At 46.9% G+C, this 25802-nt stretch overlaps 1 protein-coding gene across 4 annotated transcripts in view; it reads left to right on the forward strand.

Moving 5' to 3' along the window:
• Positions 1-25802, forward strand: part of RASSF4 (Ras association domain family member 4) — an 855531-nt gene that overhangs the window by 647106 nt on the left and 182623 nt on the right. For all 4 annotated transcript variants that reach the window (XM_077454834.1, XM_077454835.1, XM_077454837.1 and 1 more), the window contains one exon: positions 25290-25435. In XM_077454834.1, coding sequence (XP_077310960.1) covers positions 25290-25435 — 146 coding nt within the window. The remainder of the gene's footprint in view (positions 1-25289; positions 25436-25802) is intronic.

Genomic DNA, 25802 nt, shown 5'->3' on the forward strand with positions numbered 1-25802 from the left:
TGTTGGCGATGGCTATCAATGGAAGCAGAAAAAAGCATCTAGGTAGATGATGACAAATAAGTCCAGGTAGTCTTGGAAAATGTAATTTATAAAATGTTGGAAGGTGGCAGGGGCATTGCAAAGCCCAAACGGCATCACAAGATATTTGAAATGTCTGAACTGTGTGCGAAAGGCCGTCTTCCATTCATCACCTTTCCTAATGCGAACCAGGTTATAGGCCCCTCGAAGATCTAATTTAGTAAAGATGACTGCTGCCCCAAGTCTCTGGGAAAGTTTGGGTACCAAAGGGAGAGGGTAACATTTTTTTGATGGTCACTTTGTTGAACTCCCGATAATCAACACATGGCTGTAGGGTATGGTCCTTCTTTTCCACAAAGAAAATGCTAGCTAACTCCTGCTGGGGATGTAGATGAGTGTTTAGATCCTTTTTTAAGGTTATCATCAATATATTCTTTGAGTGCAGCCAGCTTCAATTCAGTTAGAGGGAAGATCTTTCCAAAAGGTACCTTGGCCCCAGGAAGGAGCTCGGTAGGGCAGTCATAGACCCGGTGCCCGGGAAGAATCTCTGCACCTTTCTTACTGAAGACATCCATGAAGTCGTGGTATACCTCTGGGACTGATTGGCATGCTTCGGTATCCAGGCACATTAATGCTGCAGGCTGATTGGAGGTTTTTGGAAGGCAACGTTCAAAACAGTATGGAGAATGGAAGGTAACTTCTCTGGTAATCCAGTCAATGCAGGGATTGTGGGCCTGGAGCCAGGGCATGCCCAAGATAACTGGGAACAAGGGTGAGGAAATGATCTTGAGACATAAAAGTTCCTGGTGAAGATTGGATATAGTGGCAGAAAGAGGTAGTTTCCTGAGTGACTGAACCAGACCGGATGGCAGACCCGTCAGCAAGATGTATAAGTAGTCCTTGGGTCTTGGGACGTAAAGGAATGCAGTGTCTTGCTGCAAAAGTGGAGTCCATAAAGCAGTTTCATGCTCCCGAATCAATGATAGCAGGAACCTAAATGTTCTTTGCGGGGAGCTGCAACAAAATGGAAAGTGCAAGATGAGGAGAAACGTTGGTGACAGCAAGGATTTGATCAGCAGAGAGAGGGTGCCACTTACGGATCTTGGTGGGGCAGGATCTCACATAATGCCCAGGTTACCCACAATACATGCACAGATCGTTCATGCGGTGATGGCGTTCTTCAGATGTAAGTGTAGGGCATAACATACCCAGCTGCATAGGTTCTGGTACGTCTGACGTGGAAACAGGGTGAGCTGGTGGTGTAGTATTGGAGAAACTGGACACTCTTGGCAACATTCAGGTTGAACGTGTCTGTCCTGTGGTTCTCTCAGACCTACATTCACGTAGGCATCTATCAATCTGTATGGCTAGGTTAATAAGTCAATCCAAGGTCTGAGGAACCCCTACTTCTGCAAGTTCATCTTTAAGAGAGTCAGACAGACCCAACCGAATCTGGTAGCAGAGGGCAGCATCCAGTTGATATCTGCACTCCAATGCCTGACCTCTGCAACATAGTCCTCTGCAGCCCTGCATCCTTGTTGTAGTGCATGAAGAGCAGCTTCTGCCATTTCTGAGAGATGAGGGTCCTCAGAGATTTGGGCCATAGAATCAAAGAATGTGGTCATGTTGGTTAGCTCAGCAGCTTTTTGTTCAAAAAGGCGATGCGCCCAGATCTGTGGCTCGTTCTGAAGTAGGGAGATCACAAAGCCCACTTTGGTGACCTCCAAAGAAAATGTCTGTGGCTGAAGGGCAAAGTAGAGCTCACAGGAGTTGCGAAAGGCCCTGAATTTGCTGCGTTCACCAGAAAATCTCTCTGTTCTTTCTTGGGGATATAGATGTATCCTTAGTGATGGCCACGAATATAGTGAAAAACTTCGGATGGATATCAGGGTTGGTAATTAATTGGGAGAAGTCTGCATTGCTGCCAGTAGACCCAATAAGCTCTCTGCTGCCTGCAGTTGCTCAACTGCGGGTGGTAAACAGAATGAAATACTTGGGAATATGGCTAACAAGGAACCCAAACCAATGTATAAAAGATAATCTTGCTCCCCTCCTGTTTAGATTTAGTCAGAAGCGGGACATTTACAAACATCTACCTTTGTCAGTAGCTGGCAGAATTAATTTAATTAAAATGGTCTGGATGCCCCAGTTGTTGTATTATTTACACAATGCTCCAGTTTGAATAAGAATGGAATGGTTTAAAAAGATCTAAACTTTATTTAGGGAACTAATATGGAAGAAGAGACAACCTTGTATAGGCCTACAGACACTACAGTTACCAATAAAAGAGGGGGAAACAGCAGTCCCAAATCCCCGCTGCTATTTTCTGGCCGCTCAGCTACAGCATTTGAGGGGATAAGATAGGATGGAGGATAGGAGTAAAAAGGAGCCGATGCTGTTGCAGAGAGCTAAGCATGTTAAACTGGTGGAAGCTCTGGAAGCTGACTCATTCCTTTCTAAATGCCCTACACTAAGATTAATTACAAAGGTCTGGCAGGCAGTAAAAAAAGAATGGGATACGTAGGACCAACAGAATATACCCCACTGTGGGATAATAAGCACTTTCCAGACTTGACACCTATAGGTAAAGTGGGTGTATGGGAAAAGTGTGCTGTGGTAAGATTGGCCCAACGATATGAGGGGAGTAGGTTGAAGTCTTTTGAGGAGCTGAGGAGGGAGTATGGTGTTCCTAACCATTCGTTTTTCCGATATCTTCAGATAAGACATGCCCTACAAACACATTTTAGAAATCAAATGGTAGTATGGTGTAAAACCCCTCTTATTCAAAAAGTGGTGAATAGGGAGTCATCTAAGGGATTGATATCTGAGATATATGCACAGCTATGCAGTAAATTTATTACTAGGGACGGATTGGCTAGAAATAAAAAAAGGTGGGATGAGGATCTCGGAGTAAAGATAACAGAAGCACAGTGGAGAAAGATATTAGAAGGTATTGCCCTGGTTTCAGTGTCTCCTGCACAAAAAATGTCCCAGCTATTTTTTTTACATAGGGCTTATTATACCCTGAAAATACTTTTTGGATTTGGTTATAGAGTGGACGCTAAATGTCCAAGATGTCAAGAAACTGGGGATTTGATTCATATGATGTGGAAATGCCCAAAATGATTTAGGTACTGGACAGGAATAGTGGAATTTATTACCAATACTTTTGGGACCATGCTTATTGGGAAAAATAGAAGACAGGAAGATATCGGAAAAAATTAAAATAGCAGTGATAAGGGGCCTATTTCAGACACAAAAGTTAATAGCCCAGAACTGGCAATCGGTAAGATCCCCCACATGTGAAGAATGGATAAAGGTGATGGATGATACTATATGGAGGGAAAAAGTGGTATACATTAGAGAAGGCACTTTGGTGTTTTTTTTTAAGTTGCGGACACCATGGCTGGATAAAATGGGTTGTCCACCATAAAGGGTATCAATGGGCACATGGCAAGAGAGAATTAAACACTGATGGGATGGTATAAGGAAGGGAGAATAGATTAGAAGGGTGACAAAGTAATCTATGTGAGGGAAAGCAGGATAATGGTAATATATTTGTTTACTAATTCCACAAAAATTAAGGCACAGTAAAAAGGTGGTTGAAAGATATGGCACTAGGAGGGAATGGGGGGGGGGAGGATGGGGGGATGGGAGGGGTTTAAAGGGTTATAGAAAGAATAATGTATGTAGGGAGCTATTAATCGTGACACTGATGGAATTGTGTAAGATTATCTCTTGGTAGTTTCTTTATTCTTAACGGTATGTAAATTTTATATGTTTATAAAATAAAAAGATTTAATACAAAAAAAAAAAGAAAATCTCTCAGGCGTAGGCACTCGAGGTTTGGGGGTAGCATCACTACTGCTGGTGGAGCAGGCATGCTGGCAGAAGAGTGTGTAGACTCCTGGGTAGTAGCAGGTGGAAAGAGAGCTAGAACACGTTCCTCCAGGCAGGAGTAGCCTTATTGGAGACTCTTAACAGCCTGGGTCAGGCCTGCCAAGTGCAAACATAGTTCATCTATCGGAGAGGCTCCCTGCTCGGGCTCAGACATGGCTGCTTGATACTGTCAAGTACCTATTGATGAGCCCAGAATGCAGAAAGAGACCTTTCTTGCATCCCTGACTCGCGGCTCCTGATAGAGGGAACAAGATGCGTAGGAGTCCAAGGTAGCACGAGTGCCTGGCAGGATCAACAGCTGGTGGATGGATCAGGCAGTCTTCAAGGAATTGTAACTGGATCAGTAGACCTTGGCGGCAGAAGACAGGAACCAGCAGGTACCAGGGATCACACAGGAACAGGTAAGTCACTCTGGAGCTGGCACACAGAAGGGTCAGGCAAGCTGGGTCAAACCAGACAGTCAATACAGAAACAGATGCAGAAGACAGAGATGAGGTCACGGAGGCCGGGTCAGTAACAGATGAGCACAGATGGACCAGAGGATGAGGCAGTTGCTGAGTCGTAGACAAGCCTGAGGTCAGAGGCAGGCAGAAAGCAGGGAAGGTCACAAGTCAAGTCGGGTAAACACAAGATCAGATCGGGTCAGAAGATAAGCTCAGGAATGGTGCAGATCAAGCAGCAAGATCTGAGGGGAGAGCTGGGTTTAAATAGCCCGCCTGGCGCCAGTAACCTCGGGCACTCCAGCGCAAACGCGCGTCCACGCACATGCGCCTAGACGCCCGCAGGCACGCACAAGCAGGTGAGGGACCACTGTTCCTAGCCAGCCTTTCCTGACATTGTGTGTACATATATATATCCACTGCATACAGTTTAGCTATATCTGACTGCAGGCCGTTCCTGGTGTACTTTTTCTAATATACTTCAGGCGGTGTATACAGTACACAGTACCAAAATACCGTGCACCCCTAGTGGAGTAGCTACTACTTTTCTGGTGGTGTACACAATACAGTTCACCCATAGTTATTATTACACTTCTCTTGCTGTACGCAGTACTGTGCACTCATAGTGCAGTTGCTACTACTTTTCTGGTGGTGTAGACAATACAGTGTAGTGTGATGTTGCAAAACAAAATCCCCATCATGCTCGGAAGGCCACCAAAGAGAGGCAGACACTCACAGGCCACCAAAAGAGAGCAAGCAGGCTTTGTGTCTACAGTCCACAGTGCTGGTCATGGACATGGTGCACCTTCTGCAGGTGGCCGTGGGGCACGCATGTCCTTTTTTCTGCTGGTGGGAAGGGGGCAGAAATATTGGGCCTTTGGTGGTGGTGCAATAACACTGTAACCCCTCACAGATACTTATTGGGTGCAGGAACAGGCCCTGCTGTGAAAGATTACATCAAAAATTTCTGTTAAACAGGGACAGAAAAATTGGGCCTTAAGCCCCATACACACTATCAGTTTTTCTGCTGAGTTTTTCCTTCAGATTTACCAAAAACATGTACTGCAAGGGCCTGCCTGATTGCATACACATTGAAACTCCTAAGGTTTGACCTCATATTATATGGTTTTGGTAAATCTGAAAGAAAAACTGATAGTGTGTATGAGGCTTTAGGCAGTGGTGGTGGTGCCCTAAACCAAAAATATTGTTAGAAGCTAGCATCATCAAGATTGAGGAGGAATAGAATAGTCACTCAGCATAGGCAGTCTTCAAGGGATCCCACATCCATAGAAAAAACAATCAGTTACATCAGCATCAGGTGCTTGATAGCTGCTGCTGATCCAAGACTGATTGATTTTTATGAATGTGAGCCCAACAACAGAGTCTGTGGATTTGTTACAAACCCTCCAGCAGCACTGAATGTGCGTTCAGAAAGAATGCTGGATGCAGGACAGGCCAGTAGCACAATTGCACATTGAGCTAGTTCTGGCCAGTGGTCCATCCTCAAGACCCAGTAACCCAGTGGATTCTTTGTTGGAAAGGTCTCCAAGTCTGCTCTTGCCCCTAGATACCATGTAATGCAGACACTGGTGATGGTTGCTTGAACTGATCAGGCCTTGGTGCGGAGGACTGAAAAATTGCATCAGTCAGCTGGCCCCCTTCTCCACTGCTCTTCCTCTGACTGATTGAAGCCTCAGCAACACGTTGTCCAGCACCACGAAATTGTAACCTCACAGGGTCTGGAAATGCATTACACAACCTTACCCTTGTAACGTGGATCAAGAAGGGTTGCCAGCCAGTAATGTTCCCTCTCTTTGATACCATGAATCCTAGGGTCCTTATGCTGCATGGCCTCCCTGATTCTGCAAAGCCTACAAAATTTTGCAGAGGCATTCGATTCTGAGTTCTCTGGGTCACTAAGGTTCACATGATCTGTAGCAACTTCCTCCCAGCTACGTACAACTCCTTGGGCTTCTGGGGACTGAAAACCATCCCCTGAAGACTGCTGCTGAGTGTTATCCTCCATGTCAATGCTGACACAGTCCTCCTCCTCCTCTTCTTCCTGTGTGTTTGGCGGGCCTGCAGGAATAATATCTGGATAAAGGGGGCCTTCAGAGTTAAGGAAGTACTCCTGTTCCTCCTGCTGTTCTGCCTCAAGTGCCCTGTCCATTATTCCACGAAGCGCGTGCTCCAACAGGAAGACAAAAGGGACAGTATCACTGATGCATGCATTGTCGCTGCTCACCATCCTCGGGGCCTCATCAAATGATGACATGACAGTGCATGCATCCTTGATCAGTATCCACTGGCATGGCGAAAAGAAGCCAAGCTCCCCTGACCCTGCCCTGGTGCCATACTCACACAGGTACTGTGTTACGTACCTGCCGGATGAGCCTGACGTGCAGTGGGAAGGCTGTGTTGTACAACCCCGGCTCAAGGGCCACCGATGTTGCAACAGTGGCCGCAAGAGCCTGGCGGTGTATGGGTGCCTGGTTCGTCTTTGGTCTTGTCAGTTCAGCTGGAGCAGCAGGAAACAGGAATCAGGCTGGTAAGCTGGGGAGACACTGAATATGTAGTCAGACAAGCCGGGTTTGGTAACAGATGATCTGATGTAGATTTTGCCGACAGGCAGAAAATGGTCAGGATGCAGGCAAAGTTCAGCAACAGGATATCAAGCAGTGTAGAGCAGAGCATGGTTACATGACAGGCCAGGGTCAGGATAACGGAGATCAATCATAGTCAAACAAGCCGGGTCAAACACAGGAAACAGATCGGATCACAGGAACAGGAAGTCACGGGAACAGGTATGAGCTGCAGACCAGACAGCAAAGACGCAGTGCTGCTGAGGTGTTTAAATAAGGCAGCCTGTTACCAATCGCAGAAATTAGTCTGTACTATTTTAACCCCTAGGTGACAGATCCATGACATTGCCCCCCTCTTATGGGCAACCTCCGGGTGCCCAACAGGTCTCTCTTCTGTGGATGACTGCGAAAAAAAGGCATTGACCAAGTCTCTGGCGTGCACATCCTGTTCAGCCTCCCAAGAGTTATCCTCTGGGCCATAACCTTTCCACTTAACTAGGTACTGTACCTGATTCTTTCCTTTCCTACAGTCTATGATGGCCTCTACCTTGTACTCCTCTTCGCCATTGATGGTCACAGGTTCTGGTGGCCTGGATACTCTATCTGGGAAAGAGTCAGGGACTGCCAGGATGTATCTTAAGTGAATCAGGTAAAGATAATTCATAAGCAACCTCGTTAAGTTTCTTCTTGACTGGGAATGGTCCTACTAATTTAGGTGCCAGTTTCTTTGAGGGACATGCGAACCTGAGATTCATAGTAGACAGCCATACCTGGTCTCCAGGGTAGAGAATCAGTTCACCCCTTCTTTTCTTGTCAAAAGCCCTCTTGCTTGTTGCTTGTGCCTTGGTAACCACTTCTTGAAGTAACTTATTGTTGCGGTTGAGGAAATACACTGTGTCTTGGACAGCAGGAACTGTGGTCTCTGGAATAAAGTCGGGCAAGAAGGATGGGTGAAAACCATAATTTGCAAACAAGGGTGACTGACCTGTGGCTGAGTGAGTGGCATTATTGTAGGCGAACTCCGCCAGTGGTAGCAGCTATACCCAGTCATCCTGGACAAAAGTGGTGAAGCATCGGATATACTGCTCCAACGTCTGATTGGTCCTCTCTGTCTGTCCATTGGTCTGGGGATGGTAGGCGGAGGACAAAGATCTTTCAATGTTAAGGGCTTCACGCAGAGTTTTCCAGAATCGGGAAGTGAACTGAACCCCCCCGATCAGAGACAATGTTCATAGGGACTCCATGAAGCCTAACAATCTCTCTGATAAACACCTTTAGCCGTCTCCATGGCAGAGGGAGTACTCTTCAGAGGCAAGAAATGGGCCATTTTGGACAATTGGTCTACTACCACGAAGATGGCTGTGCATCCTTCCGATGGGGGAAGTTCCACAATTAAATCCATGGCTATCATTCTCCATGGTCTGTCAGGGACTGACAGTGGCCGAAGTAGACCCCAGGCTCGGTTCTTTGTACCCTTGCTCCGGTTGCAGATTGCACAGGAATTTACGTATCTCTTACAGATTTCTTCCAGGTCTGGCCACCAGAACGTGCGATTCAGGAGATCAAGCGTCTTGTGCACCCCAAAATGACCTGCTAGGGGATGATAATGACACAGACCCAAAATGGTTATACGTAGACATTCAGGCACAAATACCTTGCTTCCGTTAAACAGTAATCCTTCCTGGAGTGTCAGCGTTACCCCTGTAGGGCTAGGAACATCTGTTGAAGCCTGCTACATTCGGTTGAGAAGGTTGCCCTGTAAAAGTAAGTTATTTTCAGACAAGATGGTATCTGCCACTGGTGGTTCCTTGGGGTCATCAAACATACGAGACAGTGCATCTGATTTGACATTCTTCGAGCCCGGCCAGTAGGTAATGTGGAAAACAAATCAGGAAAAGAACAGGGCCCAACATGCTTGACGTGGCTTAAGGTGTTTAGCAGTCCTCAGGTACTCAAGATTTTTGTGGCCAGTATAGATCAATATGGGATCCAGGAGGTACCTCCATTCTTCAAAAGCCGCCTTTATGGCCAGCAATTCTCGGTCCCCAATGTCATAATTTCTCTCTGCCGGAGACAGCCTGCAGGAGAAAAAGGCTACTGGATGCATCAGATCCTTAGGGCCTTGGTGTTGGGAGATGACTGCTCCAATAGCGACTTCAGATGCGTCTACTTCTAATGTATATGGCAGAGATGGGTCTGGGTGACCAAGAACAGGTGCTGAAGTAAACAGTCCCTTCAAGGTATCAAATGCGGCTTGTGCCTTCGGTGTCCAATGGAAGTGGAGGTTCTGCTTAGTCAGCTGTGCGATAGGGGTTATGATAGCGGAGAAGCCTCTAATGAACCTCCTGTAAAAATTGGCAAATCCTACGAAGCGCTGCACCCCCTTCTTGTCGGTAGGTGCAGGCCAGTCTAAGCCCATGTACACACGGTCGGAGATTTCCACAACCAAATCCGTCGGATTTTGCCCGTCGGATTTTGTCCGTCGGATCTTGTCCAAAACTGTTGCATACACACGGTCGGACAAAGTTGGCGAAAAATCCGATCTTTCAGAACGTGATGCTGTAATTTCGTTACGATGGGACTACATTCAGGCTAGTAGCCAATAGCTTTGATGTAGGAATTGGATCTGAGCATGCGTGGCACTTGGTCCGATCAAAATTCTCTACACATGATCGGAGTATGTCCGATCGGCCCAGTTGGTCGGGAAATATTTCCAACATGTTGGAAAATTGGATCCGACGGATATTCTGACTGAATCAGTCCGATGCATACCACACACAGTCGGATTATCCGACAACACAGTCCGATAGGACACATTCCGACGGATTCTCCGACCGTGTGTACAAGGGCAAAGATAGCAGAGACTTTTTCAGAGTCCATCTTAATTCCTTCAGGTGAGATAATCAGTCCCAGGAATTGGATGCTGCTTCGTTCAAACTCGCATTTTTTCACCTTTAGCATAGAGTCCGTGTTGGCAGAGCCAACTCAGCACTCTTTTGACATGATCTCGGTGGGAGTCTAGGGAAATGGAAAAAAATCAAGATGTCATCTAGGTAAACAATCAAAAATATATCCAGGAAGTCTCGGAAAATGTCATTGACAAAGTGTTGGAAGGTAGCCGGGGCATTGTATAGTACAAAGGGCATCACCAGGTATTCATAGTGGCCGAATCGGGTGCGAAAAGCTGTCTTCCACTCATCCCCTTGACGTATGCGGACTAAATTGTAGGCCCCCCGTAGATCTAGTTTGGTGAAAATGGTTGCCGACCTTAATCTCTGAAATAGTTTGTGTGCTAGAGGGAGAGGATACCAGTTTTTAACTGTAGTTTTGTTGAGCTCCCGATAGTCCACACAAGGTCGTAGGGAGTGGTCCTTTTTCTCATCGAAAAATATTCCTGCTCCTGCTGGGGAGGTAGAGGGTCAGATGAACCCCTTTTTTCAAGTTTTCTTGGATATATTCTTTTAGTGCCTCCTGTTGCCGTTCAGCAAGGGGGAAGATTCTACCAAAGGGGATTTCAAACCCTGTAAGCAGTTCAATTGGGTAGTCGTATGGCCAATGCGGGGGAAGAGTGTCAGCCTCTCGCTTACTAAAGACATCCAGGAACTCATGGTATGGTTCAGGTACGACTTGCCGCACCTCAGACTCAGAGGCCACACATAGTAGTGTTGTAGAAGAAGCTGGGGCTCTTGGAAGGCAGTATTCCTGGCAATAGGCTGAGTGGAAGTCAATTCTCCCTGTGGCCCAGTCAACTCGTGGATTATGCGCCTGCAGCCAGGGTAGGCCCAGAATAACAGGGAATAGTGGGGAAGAGATGACATCGAGGCTTAGGATTTCCTTATGTTGGGAGGAGGCCAACATGGGTAAGGGAAATGTCTCTTGGGTCACAGGTCCGGACTTGATACATGACCCGTCCAGCTAGAAAAACAGAAAGTCCTTGTGCTTTAGGTCTTAAGGGGATATGTTGTGTTGCAAAGGTTAGATTGATGAAGCAACTGCAGGCCCCAGAATCAATGATAGCAGTAACTGGCACTTCCCTTTCTAGCAGCTGGAAAGAGATGGGAAGGGTTAGATTGGGGGCATTGATAGATGAAGAAAAGTTATTAACTGAAGAAAACATCCGCCACTTACGTGTCTTGATGGACAGGAACGTACATAGTGGCCCGCTTCCCCACAGTATAGGGAGAGGTTGTTCTGTCGTCGGTGCAGGCGTTTCTCCAAAGACAGAGGGGCGTATTAGGCCAACTTGCATAGGCTCCAGTGCTTCAGTGGCAATAGTAACAGGAGCTGGCTGAACTGGAGTGAAGCTAACAGGTGCAGAGTGAGTAGGAGCTGGGATCCGGGGCATCATCCAGACCGGACGTGGCTGCTGGGCTGATCTTTCAGATCGTCGCTTACGGAGCGGATGGTCAATTTGAATGGTCAGTGTGATAAGGGCTTCCAGGGTATTTGGGACTCCGACACGTGCCAATTCGTCTTTCAGACCTTCTGATAACCCCAAGTGGAACTGGTGTCACAGGGCTGCATCATTCCACTGTGTGTCTGCACTCCAGCGTCTAAAGTCTGTAACATAATCTTCAGCCGCTCTTCGGCCTTGCTGGAGTGCATGAAGGGCAGCCTCTGCTGTGGTGGTTCGTTGCGGGTCGTCGTATAATACAGCCATCGCGCCAAAGAAGGCGGACATGGACTGTAACAAGACATCGTTCTTCTCCAACATCCGATGAGCCCAGGACTGGGGCTCACCCTGAAGCAGTGATATGATGAATCCTACTTTGGTGGCTTCAAGGGAGAAGGTTTGAGGTTGCAAGGCGAAGTACAGTTCACATGCATTACGGAAAGGATTATAAATTTTTCCCGGTCACCTCAAAATCTCTCTGGTGCTGGAACTCTGAGTTCAGGGGGCAACATCACCACTGAGGTTGCTGCAGTGGCAGTCCCTGAGGCAGAAGGCGCAGCAGCGCTTGCTGGTGTAGCTATAGTCTGTACACGTTGTTCCAGTTCTGTATAACCCTCCTGTAGAGATTTGACTGCTTGGGTAAGGGCTGCAAGATGCTGACAGATGTCATCCATGGCCGACTTCCCACTTTCAGGCTCAGACATGGCTGTCTGGTACTGTTACTTACCTGCCGGATGAGCCTTACGTGCAGTGGGAAGGCTGTCTCGTACAACCCCGGCTCAAGAGCCATCGATGTTGCAACAGTGTCCACAAGAGCCTGGCGGTGTATGGTTGCCTGATTCGTCTTTGGTCTTGTCAGTTCAGCTGGAGCAGCAGGAAACAGGAAGCAGGCTGGTAAGCTGGGGAGACACTGAATACGTAGTCAGACAAGCCGGGTTTGGTAACAGATGATCAGATGTAGATATAGATGACAGGCAGAGAATGGTCAGGATACAAGCAAAGTTCGGCAACAGGATATCAAGCAGTGTAGAGCAGAGCTTGGTTACAAGGCAGGCCAGGGTCAGGATAACAGAGATCAATCATAGTCAAACAACCCAGGTCAAACACAGGAAACAGATCAGATCACAGGAACAGAAAGTCACAGGAACAGGTATGAGCTGCAGATCAGACAGCAAAGACACAGTGCTGCTGAGGTGTTTAAATAAGGCAGCCTGTTACCAATCACTGAAATTAGTTTGCACTATTTTAACCCTTAGGTGACAGATCCATGACATACTCATTGATGGCCCTCTGCTGTGTGTGCAGCCTTGCCAATGTTGACTTCCACAAATGAGGCGGTTGGTAGGCAGGTTGCATTCCCTTTCAAAGTCAGCCATTTGAGCACTGGCATTGTATGACCATTGGAAAAGACCACAGACTTTTCTAGCCTGCCTCAGGAGATCTTGTAAGCCTGAGTACCTGCTCAAGAACTGCTGCACCACCAAATTCAGGATGTATGCCAAACATGGAACATGGGTCAAGTGTCCCTGTCGGAGGGCGGATAGAAGGTTGGTGCCATTGTCGCATACAACCATTCCTGGCTGAAGCTGGCCTGGTGTCAACTACCTCTCCGCCTACCCCTGCAGAGCTGACAGAATCTCTGTCCCAGTGTGGCTTCTGTCCCCTAAGCAGTGGTTTAACCTTAAACTACGTAGAGGTTTCTTTACTGCAAGAGAGGCAAGGATGTGGAATTCCCTTCCACAGGCGGTAGTCTCAGCGGGGGGAATCGATAGTTTCAAGAAACTATTAGATAAGCACTTGAACGACCGCAACATATATACAATGTAATACTGACATATATTCACACACATAGGTTTGACTTTATGGACTTTTCAACCTCACCTACTATGTAACTATGTAACTCATGCACCGCATGGCATCTTTTTGCCAGAGTGCTTGCGTAGCCCCCTGAATTCTTACGGAGCACCGCTGGTTCAGAGAACAGAAGAGGTCATAGAGGAAGAGGAGGGGTGGAGGAGAGAACTGTGGCAGAATCAACGCTAGCATTTTGGAGGCATGGTGGCGGAACAACCTCCAACAATACTGAACCCTGTCCTGCATCCTTGCCAGCAGAGTTACCCAGTGCGCCATGAAGTAACATCCCTGCCCATGCCTGCTAGACCATGAGTCTGCGGTAATATACACCTTACTGGTGACCATTCTGTCCAACAAGACAAAAACATTGCCTTCCACATGCCGGTAGAGAGCTGGAATGGCCTTCTGTGAAAAGAAATGGCATTTTGAAACCTGCAACTGAGGTACAGCACATTCCACAAATTCACATAAGGGGGTAGAGTCTACCAGCTGAAAAGGCAGTAGTAGCAGTGCTAGCAATTTGGCCAAGCTAGCATTCAGATGCTGAGCATGTGGATGGCTGGGACCACATTTCTCTTTACAGTTTAGAAACTGGGGTAGGGAAATTTGCCTGCTAAAATCAGATGGTGGTGTACTGGTAGCAGATTGACTGCAAGTACTTACAGGACACTTATTGCTATACCTTCATTACTTTCAGTGCAGGTTTTCGAGAGCAGTGGAGGTATAGTAGGGTTGGAGATCCCAGATGAGGAGCAAGGAGAAGGCTGCCTTTTTCTTTGATGTGGTTCTTTCAAGTGCTGTTGCCAATGGACTTGTTGCCTTATGAGTTTATGTGAAATCTACATTAATAGCTGTAAAATATTGGATTTATGAATATATTTAATTTAGCTTTTATCTATGTTGGGGCGGAACTTATTATCTTTACAGAACTCTCTGATAGACCAGACAAGTCATGCCTAGGCTTGTTTATATGCTGGGATATGCAATGAAGGGAGGCCAACCCGTAATTAATACTTAACTTCCCGGGAAAATTCAAGTTAAGCTCCTGATCAGAATAATCATAAGGATTTGCATTAAAGGGGGCTGGCTTATGCAAAGTATAGGGATTGGAGATGTAGTCAGTCTTTAACCAGGAATAGGGAAGCTCACCAATCAGAGCCAGGCTATGCCAACCAATGAGGCATCAGCATGTAATGATATAAACAGACTAGTTGGGAGGGAAATGCACACTTTTATGGGAGAGCAACCATCAGAATGGAACCATGGTGCACAGGGTAAGGTCTGCATTTTACTTGTAACTAAATATGTTTGTAGATTAATGTTTTCAGGAATATACTCTGTATTCCTTCATGTAATTCTCTTATTTTAACCTAATATTTTCTTCCTTGGTGTAGACTATAGATAGATGGTTGTGTATCAGATAGACTTTCAACTACTCACCAATAAATGTTGTTATTGTGTTAAGGCTTTCACTCATGGTCAAAGAACTCTCATTTAACCCAAATCATATCTGAGAGAGATATTAAATCCCAAATATAGTATACGGGGAAAAGACTGCATGTGAGGTCATCATATGTCTGGTCAAGCATGTGGTGCCCAAGTGGGTGCTGTTGTGGCCACTCTTGATCCACTTCAGACATAGGTTGCAAACAGCAACGATCTGCTGCACATGTTTCCAAAGAGGCCCACACCAAGGAACTTTTCAAAATCAGCGGGGAGTCAGCAGTGCCCTGCCCCTGCAGAGCTCTGCGGTGTGATGCAGTAGGGTGGCTGGCCTTAAGCTGCCCCCTAGAGGACAACCTGCCTCGTTGGAGTTGTGCCTCCTCCTCCTCCTAATCTATTCTATCAGGAACCCAAGTAGAGTCAGTGACCTTATCGTCCCCTCCCTCCTCATCATTGGAGCAAACTTGGCATTATGCTGCAGCTGGGGGAACATGACTGCCAGTTTCTTTTCCTTCTTGGGGCACCCCCTCTCTCTAGGCTCACGTTACTTCCTTCCTCAACCTGGAAACCATCATCGGAGCCTTCAAGTCATTGCGCATCCTCCAGCAGCATGTACCCAACACTGTGGTCGAATAGTTCGGGAGACTCCTCTGTGCATGATGGTGGGGCTACGGAAGGAGTGATTGTGGACAAGGAGCAGGTGGAATAGGTTGCTTTGGCAGCAGCATAGGAAGGAAAACTACTCTGAGTCTAGGTGACAGAGGATGAGGAGGATGTGGATGGCTTTGTTATCCACTCCACCAACTCTTCTGCATGTTCTGGCTCAATAACACGGCCAGCAGCAGAAAAAAAGATCAAGTGTGCCCCATTGCCACCGGCAGGGGATGCACTATATCCATGACCAGCACTGTTGACTGTAGACACAGAGCCTGCTTGCCCTCTTTTAGTGGCCTGTGAGCATCTGCCTCTCCTTGGTGGCCTTATGGACATGATGTATATTTTCTTTTGCAACATAGCACTACACTGTATTGTGTACTGTGTACACCACCCGAAAAAGTAGTAGCAACTGCACTACGGCTGCACCGTATTGTGTACTGTTTACACCACCAGAAAAGTAGCGACTGCACTATGACTGCACTGAATTGTAATTACAATTGTTGATCTAATATTTCACAACAGGGTCCATTCCTGCGCCCACCAAGAGTATCTGTGAGGGGTAGCAGTGTTGTGGCACCACCACTGCCTGAGGCCCAATTTTTCTGCGCTTGTTAACAGGGGCATGTAATTACAATTTTTGATCTAATATTTCAAAGCAGGGCCCCGTTCCAGCACCCACCAAGAGTAACTGTGAGGGCTTACAGTGTTCTTGTACCACCAACACCTAAGGTCCAATTTTCCGCAAAGTGTATAGGGCAGGCCGTATAGTATATACAGGCGGTCCCCTATTTTCAAACATCTGACTTACAAACGACTCCTACTTACAAATGGAGGGAGACAACAGGAAGAGAGAGAAATCTACCCCTAGGAAGGGAAATTCTCTCCTGTAAGAAATAATATGGGAAAAAGGTGTCTCCACTGATGCTTTATCACCAATCCTTTTTTCCCTAATAACCCAACATTTTCAAAATTCAATTGTCATTGGGACAGAAAGTGAGGTGAAATCTTCTGAACAGGGGCACAGACAGCAAAACAAATGTTACAGGGGTGATAACCCCTCTCTATATTATCCAAAAAGCTTAAAAATAGATTTTTGGGCTGGTGCTACACTTAAACGATGTACCTGTTCCAAATTACAAACAGATTCAACTTAACAACAAACCTACAGTCCTTATCTTGTTTGTAACCTGGGAACCGCTTGTATACTGATGTTCAGAGTATATAGGGCACTGTTGACTGTAGACACAGAGCCTGCTTGCCCTCTTTTAGTGGCCTGTGAGCGTCTGCCTCTCCTTGGTGGCCTTATGGACATGATGTATATTTTGTTTTGCAACATAGCACTACACTGTATTGTGTACTGTGTACACCACCCGAAAAAGTAGTAGCAACTGCACTACGGCTGCACCGTATTGTGTACTGTTTACACCACCAGAAAAGTAACGACTGCACTATGGCTGCACTGAATTGTAATTACAATTGTTGATCTAATATTTCACAACAGGGTCCATTCCTGCGCCCACCAAGAGTATCTGTGAGGGGTAGCAGTGTTGTGGCACCACCACTGCCTGAGGCCCAATTTTTCTGCGCCTGTTAACAGGGGCATGTAATTACAATTTTTGATCTAATATTTCAAAGTAGGGCCCCGTTCCAGCACCCACCAAGAGTAACTGTGAGGGCTTACAGTGTTCTTGTACCACCAACACCTAAGGTCCAATTTTCCGCAAAGTGTATAGGGCAGGCCGTATAGTATATACAGGCGGTCCCCTATTTTCAAACATCTGACTTACAAACGACTCCTACTTACAAATGGAGGGAGACAACAGGAAGAGAGAGAAATCTACCCCTAGGAAGGGAAATTCTCTCCTGTAAGAAATAATATGGGAAAAAGGTGTCTCCACTGATGCTTTATCACCAATCCTTTTTTCCCTAATAACCCAACATTTTCAAAATTCAATTGTCATTGGGACAGAAAGTGAGGTGAAATCTTCTGAACAGGGGCACAGACAGCAAAACAAATGTTACAGGGGTGATAACCCTTCTCTATATTATCCAAAAAGCTTAAAAATAGATTTTTGGGCTGGTGCTACACTTAAACGATGTACCTGTTCCAAATTACAAACAGATTCAACTTAACAACAAACCTACAGTCCTTATCTTCTTTGTAACCTGGGAACCGCTTGTATACTGATGTTCAGAGTATATAGGGCCTGGGGGGCCCCACGCTTTAAATTTTTTTTAATTTTAATGGGGTTCCCCTTAATATCCATACCAGACCCAAAGGGCCCGGTAATGGGCTGGGGGGGGGGGGGCAGCATTACAGCCACAAGCAGTTTTAAATAACTTTTTTTTCCTTTAGAAATGTAATTTTGTGCGGGGACTGTTCTAAACATGGGAAAAATGTGCCACTTTACAGGCATACTATAGACACCCCCCAGGCACGATATTTAAAGAAATATTACACTTTTATTGTTTCACTTTAAGCATTCTTAAAAACACTGCTCCTGAAAAAACAGCCTTTTTTTAAACTTTTTTTGCATTGATACATATCCCCTGGGGCAGGATCCAGGTCCACAAACACTTTTTACTACAATAACTTGCATATTAGCCTTTTAAAATGAGCACTTTTGATTTTTCATATTCGAGTCCCATAGACTTTAACGGTGTTTGCGTGTTCACACAAATTTTTTTTTTGTTCGCATGCTCTGCCACGAACCAAACCGGGGGGTATTCGGCTCATCCCTAATGGTCACCATCAGAACATCAGGGATGTTAGATGAGTCTATGAAACATCATGAAGGTGGGTGAGCAATTTATGCAGAAGGGCAGACCAAGCTTGAGAAGATCCTGGGCAATGTAAACAGTATATACATACACATACACACCTATACAGTAAATAAATATTTGGTGTGACAGCCCTTTGTCTTCCAAACAGCATAATTTTTTTCAGTTGTTCCAGGTAAACTTTCACACAGTTTTGAAGGAACGTGGCAGGTAGGTTGTTCCAGACATCTTGGAGGACTAACCACAGATGTTTGATGTCTCAAATCCTTCTACTTCTTCATGTAATCACAGACAGACTCGATGATGATGAGATCAATGCTCTGGGAGGGCCAACCACTGCTTCCAGGACTCCTTGTTCTTTACACTGAAGATAGCGTTAAATGACATTGACTGTATGTCTGGGGTTGTCCTGCTGCAAAATAAAATTTGGGGCCGATCACACCCCTCCCTGGTGTATGAGAAGTGTCTGCCTGTATTTCTTCCTGTATTGATCCTGACCAAATCTATAACTACATTTGCAGAAATGCAGCCCAAAACTTGCAAGGAGAGTCCACCATGCTTCACTGTTGCCTGCAGACACTCCTTATTGTACCACTCTCCAGCCCTTTGTGACCAAACTGCCTCCTGATTAGGGATAAGCCGAACACCCTCCGGTTCGGTTCGCACCAGAACTTTCGAACGGACCCCAAATTCGAACGAACTTTAGAACCCCATTGAAGTCTATGGGACTCGAACGTTCGAAATTAAAAGTAATTTTAACGGCTAATATGCAAGATACTGTCCTAAAAAGGGTTTGGGGACCTGGCTCCTGCCCCAGGGGACATGGGTCAATGCCTAAAATGTTTTTAAAAATGGCCGTTTTGGCGGGAGCACTGATTTTAATGACGATTAAAGTGAAAAAAAAAAGTGAAATATTCCTTTAAATGTGGTGCCTGGGGGGTGTCTGTAGTATGCCTGTGAAGTGCCACGTGTTTCCCGTGTTTAGAACAGTCCCTGCACAAAATGACATTAAACGGAAATAACACCATTTAAAACTGCTTGCGGTTTTAATGTTATATCTGGTTCCTGCAATATGGTTGAAAATCATTGAGAAAAATGGCATGGGTAGCCCTCCCTGCCCATTACCAGCCTATTTGGGTCTTGTACGCATATTAAGGGGAACCCTGTACCCATATTAAAAAAAGGAAATGCGTGTGGCCCCCAGGCCCTATATACTCAGAACAGCAGTATACAGGCGGTGCAAACAAGACAGGGACTGTGTAGGTTTGTTGTGTTAAGTTGAATCTGTTTGTAATTTTCAACTGGTACATTTTTAAAGTGTAGTTCCAGTCAAAAAAACTATTTTTAAGCTTTTTGGAAAACATAGGGAAGGGTTATCACCCCTGTATAATTTGTTTTGTCGTCCATCTTTTTTCATCTCACTTGTTGTTGTCTCCTTCCGTTTGCAAGTAGGAGATGTTTGTAAATTGGATGTTTGAAAGTAGGGGCCTGCCCTATATGCTCTGCAGAAATGGCGGAACAAGGTGTTGGTTTTGCCACAACATTGTAAGCCCTCAAAGTGACTCTTGGTGGGCGCTGGAGTGCCCTGCTGTGAACGATTATATCAAGAATTGTAATTACATGCCATTGTTGAACAGTGATAGAAAAATTGACCTTTGGTGGTTGTGGTGCTGGTGCCACAACACTATAAGTCCTCACCGTTACTCTGGGTGGGCACAGGAAGGGGCCCTCCTGTGAAATATTATATCAAGAATTGTAATTACATGTCCCTGTTAAACAGGGGCAGAAAAATTTGGCCTAAGGCACTGCTGCTGGTGCCACCACACTACAACCTCTCCCATATACTCTAGTTTTATTGCAGGAATTAGCCCTGCTGCAAAGCATTGCATCAAAAATTGTAATTAAACGCCCCTGTTAAACAGGGGCATAAAAATTGGGCCTTAGGCACTGGTGCTGGTGCCACCACACTGCAACCTCTTCCATATACTCTAGTTTTATTGCAGGAATTAGCCCTGCTGCAAAGCATTGCATCAAAAACTGTAATTAAACGCCCCTGTTAAACAGGGGCAGAAAAATTGGGCCTTAGGCACTGGTGCTGGTGCCACCACACTGCAACCTCTCCCATATACTCTTGTTTGATTGCAGGAATTAGCCCTGCTGCAAAGCATTGCATCAAAAATTGTACTTAAACGCCCCTGTTAAACAGGGGCAGAAAAATTGGGCTGATGGCATCACCCAGAACCAGAAATGTTCTTCCAACATATCAACGGAGGAGGAAGAGGATAGACAGTCAACATAACAGGACAGTCACTCAGCATCAGCATAGGCAGTCTTGAAGGGATGTGATATTTCAAAAAAAATTATTCTGTTACATCAGCTTCAGGTGCTTGGTAGCTGTGGGTGATCCAAGACTGATTCATCTTGATGAAGGTCAGTCGATCAACTGATTCGGTGGACAGGCGCACCCTGTGATCGGTAACAAAGCCACCAGCAGCACTGAAGGTGCGCTCCGAAAGAACGCTGGATGCAGGACAGGCCAGTAGCTCAATTGCATACTGTGCAAGCTCTGGCCAGTGATCCATCCTCAAGACCCAGTAAGCCAGAGGATTTTCAGTGGAGTCTGACCTTGCCCCTAGGTATTCCTGCACCATGTAAATCAGACGCTGGCGATGGGTGCTGGAACCGATCATACCTTGGGGCTGCGGGCTAAAAAATTGTCTGAAAGCATCAGTCAGACGGCCACCTTCTCCACCGCTCCTTCTGACCGATGCCTTAGCAACATGTTGTCCAGGACCAGGAGTTTGTAACCTCCCAGTCTCTGGGAACGCGTTGCACAGACCTTTCTGCAAGGCCTCCCGAAGATGTCTCATCCTCTGCTCCCTCTGCGATGGCAAGATAAGGTCGGCAACCTTACCCTTGTACCGTGGATCAAGGAGAGTGGCCAGCCAGTAATGGTCCCTCTCCTTGATCCGAAGAATACGAGGATCCTTCCACAGACTTTGCAGGATCAGGGAGGCCATGCCGCGTAGGTTAGCTGAGGCATTCCGTCCGGAGTCCTCTGGGTCACTAAGGACAACATGATCCGCAGCTACCTCCTCCCAGCCACGTACAAGTCCACGTGTTTCTTGGGACTGTAAATCATCCCTACAAGACTGCTGCTGCTGATGCTGAGTGCCAGCCTCCACCTCCATGCTGACACAATCATCCTCCTCCTCCTCTTCCTCCTCCTCATCCTCTTCCTGTGTGATGGGTGGCACAGCAGGAACACTGTCTGGATAAAGGGGGCCTTGAGAGGCAAGGAAGTCCTCCTCTTCCTGCCTCTGTTCTGCCTCAAGTGCCCTGTCCATTATTCCACGCAGCGTATGCTCCAAGAGGTGGACAAGAGGTACAGTGTCACTGATGCATGCACTGTCACTGCTCACCATCCTTGTGGCCTCCTCAAACGGTGACAGGACAGTGCATGCATCCCTGATCATGCCCCACTGGCGTGGTGAGAAAAAACCGAGCTCCCCTGACCCTGTCCTGGTGCCGTAGTCGCACAGGTACTTATTGATGGCCCTCTGCTGCGTGTGCAGCCGCTGCAGCATGGCCAACGTTGAGTTCCATCTGGTGGGCATGTCACATATAAGGCGGTTCTTGGGCAGGTTCAACTCCTTTTGGAGCTCAGCCAGCCGAGCACAGGCATTAAATGATCGGCGGAAATGCACACAGACTTTCCTGGCCTGCTTCAGGACATCCTGTAAGCCGGGGTACCTGCCCAAGAACTGCTGCACCACCAGGTTAAGGACGTGAGCTACACAGGGCACATGGGTCAGTTGTCCCTGTCGGAGGGCGGAGAGGAGGTTGGTGCCATTGTCACAAACCACCATTCCTGGCTTAAGCTGGCATGGCGTCAACCACCTTTCGGCCTGCCCCTGCAGAGCTGACAAAACATCCGCCCCAGTGTGGCTCCTGTCCCCCAAACAAACCAGCGCAAGCACGGCATGGCATCGTTTTGCCTGCGTACTTGCGTAGCCTCTGGAACGCCTACGAAGCACCGCTGGTTCTGAGGACAGAGCACTGGAAGAGGCCATGGAGGAAGAAGAAGAGGAGGGGGTGGAGTAGAGAGGTGTGTCACAACCAATAGTAGCATTTTGGAGGCATGGTGGCGGAACAACCTCCAACACTACTGCACCTTGTCCTGCATCCTTCCCAGCTGCCAGAAGAGTGACCCAATGGGCTATGAAAGACAGGTAATGTCCCTGTCCATGCCTGCTGGACCATGAGTCAGCGGTAATATGCACCTTACCGCTGACCGCCCTGTCCAGCGAGGCAAGGACATTGCCTTCCACATGCCGGTAGAGAGCCGGAATCGCCTTCCATGAGAAAAAGTGGCGTTTGGGGACCTGCCACTGAGGAACCGCACATTGTACAAACTCACGGAAGGGGGCAGAGTCTACCAACTGAAAAGGCAGCAGTTGAAGTGCTAGCAATTTAGCCAAGCTAGCATTCAACCGCTGGGCATGTGGATGGCTGGGAGTGAACTTCTTTCGCCGGTCCAGCAGCTGGGGCAGGGACATTTGCCTGCTATAATCGGACGTGGGTGTACCGCTAGCAGAGTTCCCGGAAGCACTTGGCTGTGACACACCTAATTCTACACCTTCATTCCTCTCAGAGCAGGTTTCAGAGAGGACTGAAGGTCTAGTGGGGTTGGAGATGCCAGCTGATGAGGAGCAACGAGAGGTCCGCTTTGTTCTTTGGTGTGGGTCTTTGAGGTACGCTTGCCAACGAGCTGCATGGCAGGTCAACATATGTCTGGTCAAGCATGTGGTGCCCAAGCTGCTGATGTTTTGGCCACGCGAGATATGCTTGAGACATATGTTGCAAATAGCAGCGGTGCGATTTGATGCACTCGTCTCAAAAAAGGCCCACACCAAAGAACTTTTAGAATAACGCGCAGAGGCAGCGCCCTGCACAGGCGGAGCTCTGCGGTGTGATTCAGTCGGTGTGCTGCCCCTAAGCTGGCCCCCGGAGGGCATCCTGCCTCGTTGGACATGTGCCTCCTCCTCCTCCTCCTCCTCCTCTCTCCTTCCAGGCACCCACGTGGAGTCAGTGCCCTCATCATCCCCTCCCTCTTCATCGCTGTAGCAAACCTGGCAGTATGCTGCAGCTTGTGGAACATGACTGCCAGATTGCTGTCCTTCTTGAGCATCCCCTCTCTCTGCGCTCACGCTACTGCCTTCCTCTAGCTGAGTGTCATCATCAGAGCCCACAAAACACTGGGCATCCTCCTGGAGCATGTACCCAACACTGTGCTCAAAGAGTTCAGGAGACTCCTCAGGAGGACGTGGTGGGTCTAGGGAAGGAGTCACTGATGATGACATTGAGAGGAGGGAAGACGATGCATTGGCAGCTGCTTTGCTAGTACCCTGAGACTGGTTGAGAGAAGATGAGGAGGATGAAGAGGGCTTGGTCATCCACTCTACCAAGTCGTTGGTATGTTTCGGCTCAACATGTCCAGCTGCCGAAAAGAAGGACAAGCGTGTCCCATGGCCACGTGCTGATGACAATGCACCGCGTCCACGACCAGCACTGTTGTCTCTAGACGCAGAGCCTGCTTGCCCTCTTTTATCGGCTCGCGCCTGTCTGCCTCTCCTTGCTGGCCTTCCAGACATGGTAATGGCCTGAAGGGAGTTGGGTAAAAAAGCAGTTGGGTAGTGTATATTGTGCTAGAGGCACACAACACCCACTAACTCCTGCAGATGCCTTTATTATAGAACACCAGAGATAAAGGGGTATATACAGATGTATACTGTGCTGGAGGCACACACAACTTCCAATAACTCCTGCAGATGGCAAGTGGTCTCAAATAGAGAAGAGCTATGTAGGTGGATATAGCGGTATGTACTGGGTACAGAGCACGCAGACAGCACGCACAAGCTCCTAACACTACTGACTGCAAGCTCTATTATAAAAGATAGATCACTAGCTATATAGGTGAGGTGAATATAGCGGTGTATACTGCGGTCAGGGCACGCAGACAACAACCACTACACAACAGCAAGATCGAAAATCGGCCGAAAACGATCGGTGTGTACTGTGTTGAAGGTACACAGAACACCCACTAACTCCTGCAGATGCCTTTATTATAGAACACCAGAGATAAAGGGGTATATACAGATGTATACTGTGCTGTGCTGGAGGCACACACAACTTCCAATAACTCCTGCAGATGGCAAGTGGGCTCAAATAGAGAACAGCTATGTAGGTGGATATAGCGGTATGTACTGGGTACAGAGCACGCAGACAGCACGCACAAGCTCCTAACACTACTGACTGCAAGCTCTATTATAAAAGATAGATCACTAGCTATATAGGTGAGGTGAATATAGCGGTGTATACTGCGGTCAGGGCACGCAGACAACAACCACTACACAACAGCAAGATCGAAAATCGCCTGAAAACGATCGGTGTGTACTGTGTTGAAGGTACACAGAACACCCACTGCTTCAGACGCCAACACACTACACAAGGCCGCCGCGCTGGCGGCCTTATATAGTGTGGGGCGTGCACTACACAGCCTGAGCTATGATTGGCCACAGGCATCCTGCCTGTGGCCAATCATTGCTCTCCTCGCTGCTGGCGCTGCGATTGGCCAAGCATGCGGGGTCACAGTGCATGCTTGGCCAATCATGAGCCAGCAATACACTGCGCCATCGCAGTGCATTGTGGGCCGTGAGCGCCACACGAATGTGGCGCGAACGGACCAAAATGTTCAGACTTCGCCGAACGGACGAACAGCCGATGTTCGAGTCGAACATCGAAGCTCATCCCTACTCCTGATACAGTCAAATATTTAAAATTTTGACACATCAGTCCAGAGCACCTGCTGTCTTTCTGCACCTCAGTTCCTATGTTTTCTTGCATAGTTGAGTCACTTACCCTTGTTTCCACATCCTATAAAATAACAGCCAGGAAACTAGCATTCTCATAAGCGGGTAAGCAAAAGAAACTCCTATATTTCATTCAGCACAGGTTCATGTTTACCTACTGAGAGTATCTTGGAAATATTGTCATATGTCCCTCCATCAGTCTCTTATGTCTTAGCCTCTCAAGGAAAAAACTAGAGTAACAATGATCATGCAAGTTTTGTTTGGTGCACAGATGTTGTTTCCAGATGTACACTTTCAGCTTTCTATTTGGGCTTTTGTTCTCAATTTCAATTTTACCATTATCTTCCAGATGAAGAGGAAACAACACCTCAGCTGAAGCGGACTAGAAGTGATGCCAGCTTTGTTCAGAGACGTTCAAAGCACTACAGTCCTGAAGAGGTGCAGAGATTGAGGAATCACAGGTTCTCCATTAATGGTCATTTCTATGATCATAAGGTAATCAAGAAGAGAACACATATCAACAAATTCCACATGGCTCTATTTATTTTGGAAGTCTAGGGCAGTAGTTCTTAATCCCTTATGGCTACTATCCAAAAAATGTAGTCCCCAGTTGTTGGGCTTTATTTTGTATAGAAACAGTACAGTGGTGACTGAAAGTATTCCAACCCCCTTACATTTTTCACTCTTTTGTTATATTGCAGCCATTTGCTAAAATCATTTAAGTTCATTTTTTTCCTCATTAATATACACACAGCAACCCATATTGACAGAAAAACACAGAATTGTTGATATTTTTGCAGATTTATTAAAAAAGAAATAATGAAATCTCACATGGTCCTAAGTATTCAGACCCTTTGCTTTA

Source organism: Lithobates pipiens, unplaced genomic scaffold (genome assembly GCF_037356315.1).
Source record: "Lithobates pipiens isolate NorthernLeopardFrog02 unplaced genomic scaffold, aLitPip1_a1.2 Scaffold_25, whole genome shotgun sequence".
Taxonomy (NCBI): domain Eukaryota; kingdom Metazoa; phylum Chordata; class Amphibia; order Anura; family Ranidae; genus Lithobates; species Lithobates pipiens.